The following is a 14232-nucleotide window of genomic DNA, read 5'->3' as shown; positions in this document are numbered from 1 at the left end:
AGATTCCAAACCGTATACCATGTTAGCAAGCGTGTAGGTATCGACGCTTATTTCGGGGATGCTGTTCAAACTGAAGTATCTGGTGTGTGTGAAATCATCATGTGCTATCACCAAGATGACGAACTGATATTTGGAAAAGAATGATTTATGTGGAGAGGCAAGGCTGTCAGTGTATAAATTTGCTGTACGGTCCCACTGTGAGCCGAAGTTTGACGAAGAGAAGATCGATGATATGCGATGTATCATAACTCGCTTTGGTTACCAAACCCCAACGGCCCTTTTCAGGGCCCTTCCCATACCTCAAAATGACCCACTTTCAATCTTGCCAAAAGTGCTTCATTTTGTCTCTGTCTTGTGTCTTTGTGTATTTGTATAGATTTATGTTTTCAACTCTTGCCGTGCCCATCCCCATAAACATGTTTATCCCTCAAGTGTCATTCCCATGTTAAATTCCTCTTGTATCCGGATAGGACCTCCCCTATTAAATTTTCCTCGTCGCTCAAGAGACTCTCCCTTGTTAAATTCACCTTGATGCTGAAGCGCTCCTCTCATGTTACATTTCCCTTGACGCTAGATTGCCCCTTCTGACGCTGAAATATCATTCTCATGTTAAACCTACGGGTTAATTTAACAGGATTTTCCATACCTACCTAGACCAGAGCGTATTGAGGTCAACTCGAACAATGTTACTAAGTGCCCGCTCCACTGAGGTCAGCCTAATGCAGCCTAAATTTCCCTTAATGCAGTAGAGTCCTTACTGACGCTATGGTGCCCCATTTTATTAATGACATGTAACTATAGTACAATAGTAATATTTGTCACTGATGTAGATTGAAGTCTTCTACCCCACATAACTATCCTCCTGCACGAAGGCTGTTGATAACGTTCGCGATATACAAGCGCAGTTTTGTGTGTGGGTTCATATGCGTGTTGCCATGATGTGAGGACAAAGTTATTGTGGTGGGTGGGATCAGAAGCTTTAACCTCGATCAGTATCAAATATTTAAAATCGCTAGATACTACTTGTGTGACTTCTCTAACCATAACATCAGTGACATCCACAAGTGAACAAGCAAGTTACGGGAATTTTCAAAGATAAGCTAACTGATTTGCTAATGATAGAAATATGTAGGTCAAGGTCAAGAATAAAGTAACCGGTATATAAATGAGTTATGTAGGTCAAGGTCAAAGACTAGGTAATTGCTATACATGTACTAATGAGAAAGTTATGTGGGTTATATGTTAGCCGGTGTACTACTAATATTACTACTACTACTACTAACACTACTACTACTACTAATAATAATGAGGACTTTGTATAGCGCCTAATCTTTAGAAGCTCTAAGCGCTTTACAACATTGAGCAACATAAAAAACCTATATAATGATATTATTACAACAACAACAACAAAAACACCATGATAATAAAAAAACAAACATGCTGGAAATATTTACGGTAGGGAACATTATTAAGTCTTTAAGTTTGTTCTTCCAGTCAAAATTGAATGGGATCACTTTGTCTTTGTGTCTAAGTTCAATGGGCAATTCATTCTACGTTGCTGGGCCTTGGTATGCAAAAGAACGTTGTCCGTATGACTCCGTCTTCGTAGTGGGAATAAAGAGGAGCGTAAGTATCTTGCTGGTGTGTACACTTGGGTGAGGTTGGATAGGTATGTTGGACTGGAGTCCGTCATTGAAACGTAGCACAGAGAACAAAGTTTGTGTTTGATTCTGGATCGAATGGATAGCCAGTGTAGGGTATAGAGCAGCGGGGAGGTGTGCTCTGATCGCGGTACTCTAAGAATGATCCGAGCAGCTATGTTTTGACCTTTTTGAAGTTTCTGACCTCAGCTTTACCATCATTCATCTGCAGCTTGGTACATGTCATCTGTGATTTCACATCAGAAATGCATCTCTCTACACCTTGGATGGTAGCATCAACTTCAGTTTGGCTTCTAGATTTGTATATTTGGGTACCGTCAGGGTATAATTGGTGAGACACTGGATGATGATCTATTACACTTGAGAGCGGCTGTGTGTATAGGATGAATAGAACAGGCCCAAGAACAGACCCCTGTGGAACACGACAACATATATTAACTGGGCTGGAGTGTATTCCATTTGCAGACACAATTTGTGTCCTGTTGACCAAGTAGGACTTGAACCACAGTAAGGATGTATCATGATTTCCAAATATATGTTGGAGACGGTGAAGTAATATATCATGGTCTATTGTGTCAAATGCTGTAGACAAATCAAGGAGAGTGAGGACTGTAATCTTTCCGCTATCCAAATCAGAGAGAATGTCATTAACTATTTTTAGAAGAGTAGTTTCAGTACTGTGGCAAGGGCGATATACATATTGTCATGGCTAAAACGACTCTTAGAATTTAGATGAGATACAAGATAGAACAAACTTTTCTAAGATTTTTTATGAATGAGAGATTACAAACTGGGCGGTAGTTCTTTAAATCGTTATGGTCGGGTGTTGGTTTCTTCAGCAGAGGCTTTACAATGGCAGTTTTGAAATATGATGGGAATTTCCCGGATGAGAGGGAGCTATTAATAACATCAGTTAGTGAAGGCAATACTGGATCTAAGCACTCAAGCAGCAGTGATGTTGGAATTCGATCAGGTTCACACGACTTTGGTGCACTCTTCATCACGATTGTACGTACTAAATCCATAGAGACAGGTTCAAATGCTGATATTGGTTGCCGCTGAAATTCTCTATCCCACTGTATGGTGAGGACGAATCAACTGCAATTGTGTTGTCAAGCTTATCTCTAATGGTTTGTACTTTGTCACCGAAGAAATTTGCAAACAAGAGCCCTTTGAAGCTTGGACTTTCCATGATCTTAGTACTGTAGTGGGCTGATTTCGCTGCATAGACAATGGTTTTGACGTTGTTCTTAGCGGCTTCATAGATTTGCTTAGGAATAGTGAGTCTGGTGGAAAGCCAAAACCTCTCACTGCTATATCACGGAGAAAACTTTTGAATAGATACTCTGCACTTGGTGGCTGGGGCATGTTTGTCGCGCAATGAACGCAGGCAGTTATCGAGTTGTTCTGCTGTAGGAGGTATGCAAGTTGGTAAGTTTGCTTGTATGTCATGCATTAGTTTGGTTCTATTTATCATTCGGAGCTTTCTTTTAGTAGCAAATAAAGGTGAAGGGTTAGGGAGTGATATGTCAAGATGGCATATAATGCAGAGGTGATCTGATGCAAGTTCGTGAGATACGGGGAACGCACAATATTATCATCAGGTGAATGAAAATAGAGTCCTGTGGATAAAAGCAACACTTTATTCATTAATCATTGATTATAATGAAAAGCAAATTTTGAAAATAATATTTAAAAAATATAGAATAAAAAAGAATATAATATTTGAAAAGTACTTATCTTTCATTTTCGAACAGAGGTAAAATTGCCAGAAAATGTGTTGACTCGTATAATATATAGATCATCAAAATGTTCAATGTAGCATTGAATATTTGTGGGCAACGCCTTTTTCTATTTTTTGTTGGAAGGTAACTTTATCTTAAGGTGAAATCAATACCTTGAATTTGAAATGAAACTCTCATATTCGCAAGCCAAGGTTCCGATATGACAACCATATCTACACCTTGGCGGATCGAAGAGATATTTTAGTGCTTTGTCCTAGCGATAACTATTGGATTTCATGAGTTGCCTCCCTTAGTAGGTAATGCCATCTAAACAAGCGGAACATTGTACATCACAAAAGGATACTTTGTAAGTTTAACATCGAAAGTATGACTACGTACCATAGGGAAGCCATTACATATTTATTTCAGTGAAAGGTATTTCTGCAAACACGGACCGACAGTTGTAAATTCCTTATTTATCAGTCCATTCAAGTTTTCCTTGTCGATCATGTAGAAACAGTGTTCAATATTTTACCAAATTAATTTTGATTGGAGGCGGTGGCTTGTCGCCGCATCCAGTGAAATTCTCAGACCCGAAGCACATTAATATCTGCTCGATACTCCAAAGTGTAGATAGGGTTATCATATCGGAACCTTGGCTAGCGAAGATGGGAAACTCTGGTCTCATTTAAAGTTTTTTTAAGGTTCTTTTTCTGTATTGTCTATTTGTATTGTATCTGGTATTAAATGATTCTTTTGTGGTAGCTCTCTGAACTATTGTATTATGGAGTTGTACTTATCACCCATACTAATATTTCAAAATAACTACCACTGATAACTTGCTTGATTACAAGATTTGATTTCTTTGTTACTTTGTCATGAGTCCCACAATTATCAGCTAGAAACAAAATATTAGTTCTTTGGTACATATCGTCTAGTAACTCCGCTTTGTCGACCAGGACCACATTTTCGTCTTATCCAAGTTGTTGGAGTTTAACATTTGTACCTCTGGACGGGCACATTTGTACCTCTGCGAACATATAAAACGCTACAGCTTTCCATTTTTATCATCAAGTTTTACAGAAGAAAAATCTCACAGACTTCCATCTACCTGAGAAGCAGATAAAGTGATTCAAAAACTCTCTTATTTTATACTTACTGGAAATGCCCGCATTCAATCATCGCATTAGAAACAGTTTCCTCAGGATCAAATTTCCTAGTTGAATTAAACGAAAAACTAATTGTCATAAGCCAAAATTAATTGATAATTGTTTAAAAACATGCTTACCCTAGCAGAATTAGCCATCAGCATGTATTGTATACTGAATACTGAATTTGAAAGCACACCCGCCAGTTTGATTTTCTATCTAAAAAAAGATATTAAACATTTTATTTCGGGCTGTGAATAATAACATTTCCGAAATCAGTGTTAATGCAGGGATTTATTCATATATCACATGATGTTGACGACGATAGGAAATCTCCACATTGTTCAATTTACTAGAGTTAAGGGTTAAGTGGTCTGTATCCGGATATCTGGGATGATACGTCTGTAGGAACAATAGATATATAATATACACTAATGAACGATAGATATAAACACTCAGTCATTAGGCACACACACACACACACACACACACACATAACGTTTACATTTTGGGTATTTATTCAATTATTCATTTAAATATTATTCATACACTCTGTCGAGAAAATTAGACATATATTTATTTCTTATCAATCCACATATTACAATAATAATCTGTTGACGTGTCACAGAGAAAACTAAAATGGAGGCTACAAAATATTGCTTGGAAATGCTGTATTGATATGCAATAATACAGTCATTGGTATTCTTGAAAGATTGGTTCTGTGTTTTCAAACGGGTTTCGTTTAATTCTCAAAGTATCATTTTCTGTTATTTAGACGCGGTTTTCCAAGTAAACTAAACTCCATAAACTAATTGGAAGAGGATTATTTTATATTTGGAAACACACACACACACACACACACACACACACACACACACACACACACATGTGAAAATTATTATTTTATATTTGGACACACACACACACAGACACACATACAAAAGTAACATGCATTATTTTATAATTGGTATATGCTTTAAGATTAGTAACTTAGAACTCAGATTTCTAGCCCAGTGTTTGACTAAATATACGGATCACAATGTCATAATATTTGTTGATATTTAAAAATCAAGGTCTGTGCTTGCAAATTAACTGCAGTGTAAAAATTATTAAAATCCGTCTTGAAAATTATTGCTCATGTAAGACAGGTACGTCTAATTAAATTAACTGTAAATATTTGTATAAGTGCCTATCTATAAAGATTGTCAGAAGAAAATTTAGGCGATGATGGTATTTGCAAAATGCATTCCTAAATAATTATTTGCGAACCCTTTAACGCCCAAATTGGTTGTTTGCAAACTGTTAGTACCTCATTTGTGCAAAGCTGTAACAATTTCATTGCAAACTGTGATTTTTGAAAACATTATATTCTGAATATACAAATATAACTATAAGGTTATATAGGTGTAAGTATATATGAATATAAGTATATATAAATATAAGTATATTTGTAAAGGTGAATATATGCAATATTAGGTAGTTTCAAATGACAAAATTTGGTTTGTATGCTAATGAGAAGGTATCATTTTTGTTGGTTTTAACAGTACGTTTAACACATTAAATTCTTTATCATGTCGGGAAAAAGGGAGCTACAAGCCTTTCCAATGGACACAAAGTGAAGCTTTAGCCGTAACACCAATTGCTATAGAAAAATAAGTACATATGCATGAACTCGAATCAACCAATCTAAATGTGAAAATGAAAACAAAAAATATTGTTCTCCTTTGTACTAATACGGATCACTGTCAAAGTAATGCAACGCATTCGTATGAAAAACCTGATCACTGTCAAAGCAATGCAATGCATTCGTATCCTAAGTTTGCTCATTGTCAATATCAATGATATCTATACGTATATAAAACCTGATCACTGTCTAAGCAATGCATTGCATTCGTATGAAAAACATGATCACTGTCAAAGCAATGCAATACATTCGTATGAAAAACCTGATCACTGTCAAAGCAATGACAGTGATCCTAAGTTAGCTCACTTTCAATATAAATACCTGCGTATGAAAAAGCTTATCCCTGTCATTGCAATATAATGCCTACGTATGAAAAACCTGATCACTGTCATTTCAATATAATGCATACGTATGAAACGTCTGAGCACTGTCAATGTAATATATTCCGATGATAAGTCTGCAACAGTAGTAGAAGATGTAGATAAAACATTTTCAAAGAAAGCATGCAATATCAATAAAAGAAAAAGTATTAGTTGAAACAAAAAACTCTAATTCAGGCCCATTTTCATAATCCGTATTCCATACGGTAGTGGACATTACTAACAAAGAATAGTTGTATACACTTGTACGATTCCAATGTTACAGTAATGAACTATTATTCTCTATGGACCACATCGTCCACTGAACACAATGGACACGTTTTATTCAGAGTTTCATAACAATCTGTACAGTAATAGGCATTGCATTGGTCACCGGAACATTTCACCAGACCAACGTCTTGGAATCCCCCCTCAGCTGTCTCACAGCTTAGGCATATTTTGTCTTTTCGTGAAAGACATCTTGCAAGACATGGGATTTTTAATGACAGCCACGTCATCAGCTGTAGTTGCTCACTGACACATTTTTCCTTATAAGATGAGTTGATCTTTTGGCGCAAGAATTTCCGAACACTGATTCGCTTGTGTCGAATTAATTTGTGGAGATATTGAGTTCGTGCTTCTTCCTGTCTTGGATAGTAGTAAGCAGTGATTTTTCTGCGAGCTCGTAATGCACATTCTTTCATGAGAACGAAGAGGACGGCTACAAGATAAAGGACTATGTAGACGGGAATGTTCGATGAGTCTGGCATGGAGGGGTCCGGCAGACAATCTGTCAAATTCAGTTCACCAATATAGCTCTCATTGATGTTTAATTCCTGAATGAGTTCTCGATAAAAATTGGCAACAAATCCAGTTCCATCGACGTTAAGCTGAAATTCCGAACTGCCCTTGTACAGAATATTGACGTTCCCGTGCCGTTTCAAAAGATCAAGGATATAGTAGAGAAGATAGTCAAACAAGAGCACACTAAGACACAGCAAGAAATGCATACCAATCTGAGCCAGGCCAAATCTGCCGTGACCTATTTCCACTAATGTGATACGCCAAGAACTGGTGTCAATGTACAACTTTTTCTCCTTTTTCTTCAGTGGCAATACACAACTCAATCCACAATCTTTTCTTTCTTGATCCAGATCCTTGAAACGTTTGGTAATGTATATGTTGTCATAGGAATCACGTGCCAGATAATTTCGTACATACCAAAAGGATTGCAGAAATAAAAGAATCAATGTCAGGGATAGAACTTTCTCCAGGATTTTTATAAAGTGAAGAAAAGCACCAGTTTTAGCTTCTAATTCTTCCTTCACCTCTTTTTGAATGCTTTCTGCAGATCGACTTGAATTAACATCGGCATTACAATCCATGGTTGTGGACAGGTTAACGGTGAAATAATTGACCACACCGTTCAAGGCTTGTTCAGTTGTGTTTATTGCCTTCCTTAGCTCATCATCTGAAAGTGTTAGGAATCTACAACTATCTTTGATTGCGTCCATTACTTTCTGGCATATCTGTTCGCATGGGTCCGGGACCTCTGCCGGTAGCAGGCGAGTGACAGATCTATAGGAAAAGTAGTTAAGTGAACTGTCGTTATGTTACGTGTGCTTAAACACTATGACTATCTATCATTTGAGCAAGCGTCACATCTAAGATGTACATGATTCACTGAAAGTGTAATATTTCCATACACTCGCAAAATCAAACTTTAGAACACAATTTTTAAATATAATCGTTACCTTATTTTGAATGTTACATAATAACTCATGCACGTCTACTCATTAGTTAAGTTCTAAAACTGGTGTACAGTGTGTTAATAATAACATGTATAGGATTAAGTTATTATATTGATCTTCTAATATGAAACGCTCTTGCAGAGACCGATCCGTAAATTAAACTCGGTTAATAAATTGTATTTAAACCAGGTAATAATTCGTAACATTTAAACCACGAAAGTGAACTAAAAGCGAGAAATTTATTCATGCCAATTAGCTAATATGTTATTAATAAATCGGCTGTGGAACAAAATTGCTCAGAAAGAAATAAACGAATAAAATTAGCAAATAACCAAGCTTTCTTCATATATTTAAAAAAATATCACTATTACCAGCATATAGAACTATGACCATTAAAATTGTAGGGTAATATAACCATTGACAGTGTATAACAATATGACCAATTTCCATTATATGCACTTAGTTATATGATTCATTTCCAGTACATATTAAAATGACCATAGACAGTGTTTAGTAATATGACCATTGGCAGTGTTTAGCAATATGACCATTGACAGTGTATAGCAATATGATCGTTGACAGAGTATAGTAATATAACCATTGACAGCGCATAGCAATATGACCATTGACAGTGTATAACAATATGACCATTGATATTATGTAGTAATATGACCATTGATAGTGAATAGTAATATTACCATTGCACGTGTATGATTATATGACCATTGACAGTGTATAGTAATATTACTGTTACACGTGTATAATGATATGACCATTGACAGTGTATATCAATATGACCATTGACAGTGCATATCAATATGACCATTGACAGTGTATAGTAATGTGATCATTTATCAGTTATAACAATGTTATCACCAAAAGACAGAGAAGGGCAAGACAATATAGTATGCATATTCAGTCTGACTGCCAGAAGACCGGACTTGAACAATGCAGAAACACTTTTACCTTTAAGTGTCACTAACGAATTATTGATGTACTCCTTTTATGTAATATGTTAAATACAAATACCAACATGCCTAGGTACAAATATCAATGTGCCCATATAAAATTAGTATACCCAGATAGAGATAATATACCCAGATACAAGTAACATCATAATCAGTTAAAACGAGTGCATACAAATAACACTATTCCCAATTCCAAATAAAACGATAAGTTATGTCAGTTCCAAATAGCATGCTAAGTTATAAATAACATAAAATGCCCAGTTACAATAGTATACCCAGTCCCAAACTGCATTATGCCCAGTTCAAGTAACAGAATACCTAGTTTCATGTTACAGTATGCCTATATGCAAGCAGCATCGTGCCCAGTTACAAAAAACATCATGCTCGGATACAGATAGTATATCCAGTTGCAAATACCGTCATGCCCAGAGAAAACACATCATGACCAGAGAAATAACTTCATGCCTGGATACCAAGTGCATACTCTGTAACAGATGACATCATGCCAAAGTACAGAGAACACCATTCCCAAAACAAATATAATGCACAGTTGCAAATAAAATCATGCTCGGTCACAAAAGTATGGCCAGTTACAAACAACATGATGCCCAGATACGAATATCATGCCCAGTTACTAAAAACATCCTGCCCAGTTTCACATAGTATGCCGAGTTAGAAGTAACATCATGCACATATATAAATAATAGTATGCCCCGTTATAACTTGTATCTTGCCCACATGCAAATAGCATGCTAAATTTCAAACAACATTATGTACAGATGCATATGACATCAAACTCAGATGGAAATAGCAAGCCCACATAGAGATATCATGCCCAGTTACAAATGGCATCATGTCCAGATCAAAATACATACAGATTTACAAAAAAGCATTATGCCCAGTTCGCATAAATTTGACACTTACGATATCTTTAGAGTTTTGACGCATTCTTGTTTGCACTCATCAAAAGCTGATATATTTGGAAAACAGTTCTGAAATTGGATAACTTTAAATTCATATTGGTATCATCTAAATAGTCATTACTGTCTAATGCTAAGATCGCCAGAGAAAGAGCCATACGAAAATTAATCCAATGGAAACGTGTAGCGTTATCTTGCTTGCCAGCTTTATCGATAAAGTAGATCTGAATTGCATACACTTAGGCAAACTCCAAATTTTTAAGTATTAAACAAAAATCACTACCATAATTACCATTACTTCCACCATCACCATTGAAAAAGGTAGTAGTAGTAGTAATTGTAGTAGTAAATATAGGTTAAACTAAAAATCAAACACGTATTTAAGTAATGTTTTCAAAATTTGAATCATCCACCTGCCATGCACCGAGAAAGAGTTTTGTTCTGCCAACATTTAGAATTTGCTTTCCCCTCTTTTGTTTCTTCTTTTTTTGTGGAAAATATCAGATAAAGCGTTGTATTTATTATTAGTAATCGTTAGAAACGTTATGTTCCGAATGTTAATAATGTTAGAAACGTTTAAAGTTTTTCACTTTCATAATTGAGATAGCTGTAATTTGACTCGTGATTCTGAAGGTCAACATATATAATCTTATATCGGTATTCGTGAGATTTCTGTTATGGCGGAGATCTAAATTTGAATCAGTTTGGGTTTTAGAGGTGCTACATAACATGTGCAGACACTTACGCTTGGGACCAAATGCACAGTCACTTACAATTGGCACCAAATGAACAGACACTTACAGTTGGTACCAAATGAACAGGTACCTACAATTGGTATCAAAAGTACAGACACACATTTGGTACCAAATGAACAGACACTTACAGTTGGTATAAAATGCATTGAACGATAGCACTATCGTGTGAAGTTCACTTTTCCAACTTATATTTTGTTTACCGTCTTCAAAAATGTCTTTCACTAATCTGTCGAAATTGCTAACAGTTAATAAAAAAAATATGTAAAGTCGAGCTCTCGATCACCCAGGAGATTGAAAATAATAATCTCACCTCTTTAAAGGAATCCACAGTATTTTGTATTTTTATAATTTCCTCATCCATTTTCGTCAGACTCGTGTTGACGGGTAAAATCCCTTTACCCATCTCATACTGTAACTGTCTGAGGACATTTTTCTGCCTGTCAATGTATTCTGCAGCTTGTACCAATGGCTTTTTCAGTTGCCCCTGAAGGTCTCGTGTCTGATTTAGGGCAAGATCTGCAATACAGGACATACTTATTGCCACCTCCTCCATGTTGTTTTTGATGTTTTGAACAGTATGAGACAGCATAAAGCCAAATATAATGGACAAGATGACCGCACGTACCTTCCCTGTGAAAAAATTTGGAACTACGAGTGCAACAACACAGCGGAAAAGCATGGACAAGGCTAGACCGACTGATATTAAAACTGTTACAATGGCAAATGTGATACCAGCTTCCAAATCGGAATACCCAAATGAATACCTCAGGACAAGAAATATCAGTCCACCCAGGAAAACCCCAGTTATCGCTCCAAATATTGCTTTTAGGGTTCTGTTTTGGTCTTTGTCAGTTAGGAATAGTTTTCTACCTGTCTGGGTCAGAATTTCTTTGCTCGAGGAGAATTTGCCAAGTAGTTCAGGTGGTTTGTGTCTTGTGTTTTCTTTTTTATTATCAACTGATGGAGTTTCTTCATTGCCATTTCTTTCATTTGATATATTCTTCCATCTTACCTGTGCTGGTACAAGAGGTCTTGGTGGAGGCCCCTTCCTGATATCTCCTGTACTTTCCTTCATTGTGATATCACTAGTTTGTCCTTTAGCACTCTCATGGACTACCAAGGAGTCACTTTGTGATGAATTTGCTGTGATAAGCTTTGAAGGCAAAGGTTCACATTGTTTCAAGGTCTTGGTTGGCTCAGAGTCAGTGCATTGGGTGACATGGGACCCAGGGAAAAATCCTACCTTTCCTGTCGACATGTTTTTACCCATATACCAACCATTATCATGTTTCTCTGTATTCATCAACAGATCACCTATCATGAGACTGATATATCCCTCTGCTTCACCTTTGTAATCAAAGTTAGCTTTACACTGGGCCATCTCAACTGAATTCGTCCTTGTTAACTTCTACGAAGATAATAGAAAGCTCCAGTTAATAAAACTTGGATCCCGTTTGAATTGATGTCACAAGTTTTCTTTGATATCAGATATAATTATACAATCCTTGGGCTTCTTTTATAAATAATACCTGTCCGTAGACTCAGTTTCTTCGTATCACAATTATTCAATACCTGAAAAGAGAAAAGATAAACTGAGCGAAAGTTTGAGATTTAGTGGTATAGACCTTCATTCTTGTGCGTGAGTCTGTCAACGTTTGCTATTTTCAACGTATCTGCTATAAATAATAATAATTCAGAAGGAAAATAGAAAAATACTTGAATGCATTCTTAAAGAGAACTGACAAACAGGATTTGACCATGTTTGACAAAGCATCCTGGCTCAAAGAACTCTCACGTTTGTACATATTTGATGATTCTCCAATAAATTAATCACTGTTTCTAAAATCAGAGCACAAAATAAATTACTTTTTACTAAAACGTAAAACGATTTATTTTTTTACTCTGCAAAATGCAATATCGTGTAAAGCTTGTTCAAAATCATACCGATTTGAAATAAAATATGGACACTGTACTTAAAATATTGAAACCTTTAAATGAACATTTACTAAAATTCGTCTCAAAGAAATTTACCAAATTTAACAGACATCTTCCAGACATGAAAGACTTTGAAAAATTTGTAAGTGGCGCAGATTTGCGTCAAATATGGCTACCATTACTACAAAACCATCTTGAGAATATTGTCGAATTTATGAGAAGGCATCCCGAATGAAGGTAATATTAGTCCGAACAAACGATATCTACCCGTTATCAAATATGGCCTCTGTTATGAAATATAAGAAATTCGCAAAATACGCTTCTCTGGGTTCAACTAAAGTTGGCGGAAAGCTTCTTACCCAGAAGTACTTTCAGAAAAATGATGCCGATCTGCTATAAAGTATGGCCACCATTTGTAGAAATAAAAAAATATTTAAACAACTTTATCTACAAAAATCGCATAACGGAATTTGACCTACGTTCACGGAACGCACCGTAGTATAGTGGTTTCTTACCTTTAATGTCTTTATTCTTCTAGGTAGAGGTGATTGGATTTAGTCCTTGTGCTGAAGTTTCATGGAACAAAGTTTTATCGAACAAAAGGATTCCTTGTTAACGTGAACTGAAAACATGAAACTATTTCTATACGGTTGCCTTTTATAGTCGCATCACATTAAATTAAACCACAAGAGACGTAATGTAGCCGAATCTGAATCCGAGTATATCATACTAAATATGGTTATGAGTGAATCATGCCAAATTCAGAGTCAGTCTGAATCATACCAAATCTGCATTTTGCGACTTAAAGCAATACGCTCATCAGAATTTTACAAATAGTGGAGATTCGAGATCAGATTTGGTAGTCATTACTAACAATAGAAAATCCATAGAACGACCTCAAAAAGAATAAAATACCGTAAAACCTTTTAAGTTTTTAAGGTAAAGTGCATCGCAAACGGAAGTTACCAACATATAGTCCCTCAGATGGGCATAAAACATTAGTAAAACATCAGTCTACAAGATATGAAGAAATGAAATCAATTATTTGAACGTTTATTGTGTTTATGTATGACGGAATACGGTACCGCTTTCAGTCCCTGATACACGGAGAGTACACTGCAAACGGAAGTTATCACTATGGAACGTGACAAATGTTAAGAGGCCCGTTTCAAATGCATGACTTGGAAACAATGTTGTATGTTGTTCATTCCTTTTTACACATTATATACTTACTATTATATTGTTTATTATATGATGTGAATTTCGTATTGTTTATTTTGTATGGTTTTATATGATGTGTACTTTTAAAATATATTTATGTTTATTT

General features: G+C 35.9%; 1 protein-coding gene across 1 annotated transcript; it reads right to left on the bottom strand.

The window, feature by feature from the left end:
• Positions 1-3290: 3290 nt before the first annotated feature.
• Positions 3291-13568, bottom strand: LOC149781042 (DC-STAMP domain-containing protein 2-like). Its single transcript, XM_089938173.1, has 4 exons — positions 13421-13568; positions 11281-12542; positions 10220-10287; positions 3291-8154 (listed from the first exon to the last, which is right to left on the bottom strand). The coding sequence occupies exons 2-4, from the start codon at positions 12349-12351 to the stop codon at positions 6873-6875; spliced, it is 2421 nt and encodes an 806-aa protein (XP_089794299.1). The 5' UTR covers positions 12352-12542; positions 13421-13568; the 3' UTR covers positions 3291-6872.
• Between the last annotated feature and the right edge of the window lie 664 nt (positions 13569-14232).

Source organism: Sinohyriopsis cumingii, chromosome 16 (assembly GCF_028554795.1).
Source record: "Sinohyriopsis cumingii isolate HCF-2022 chromosome 16, ASM2855479v2, whole genome shotgun sequence".
In the NCBI taxonomy this organism is placed as follows: domain Eukaryota; kingdom Metazoa; phylum Mollusca; class Bivalvia; order Unionida; family Unionidae; genus Sinohyriopsis; species Sinohyriopsis cumingii.
Note: the sequence above shows the minus strand (reverse complement) of the source record. Positions and strands in the feature narration are given on the sequence as shown.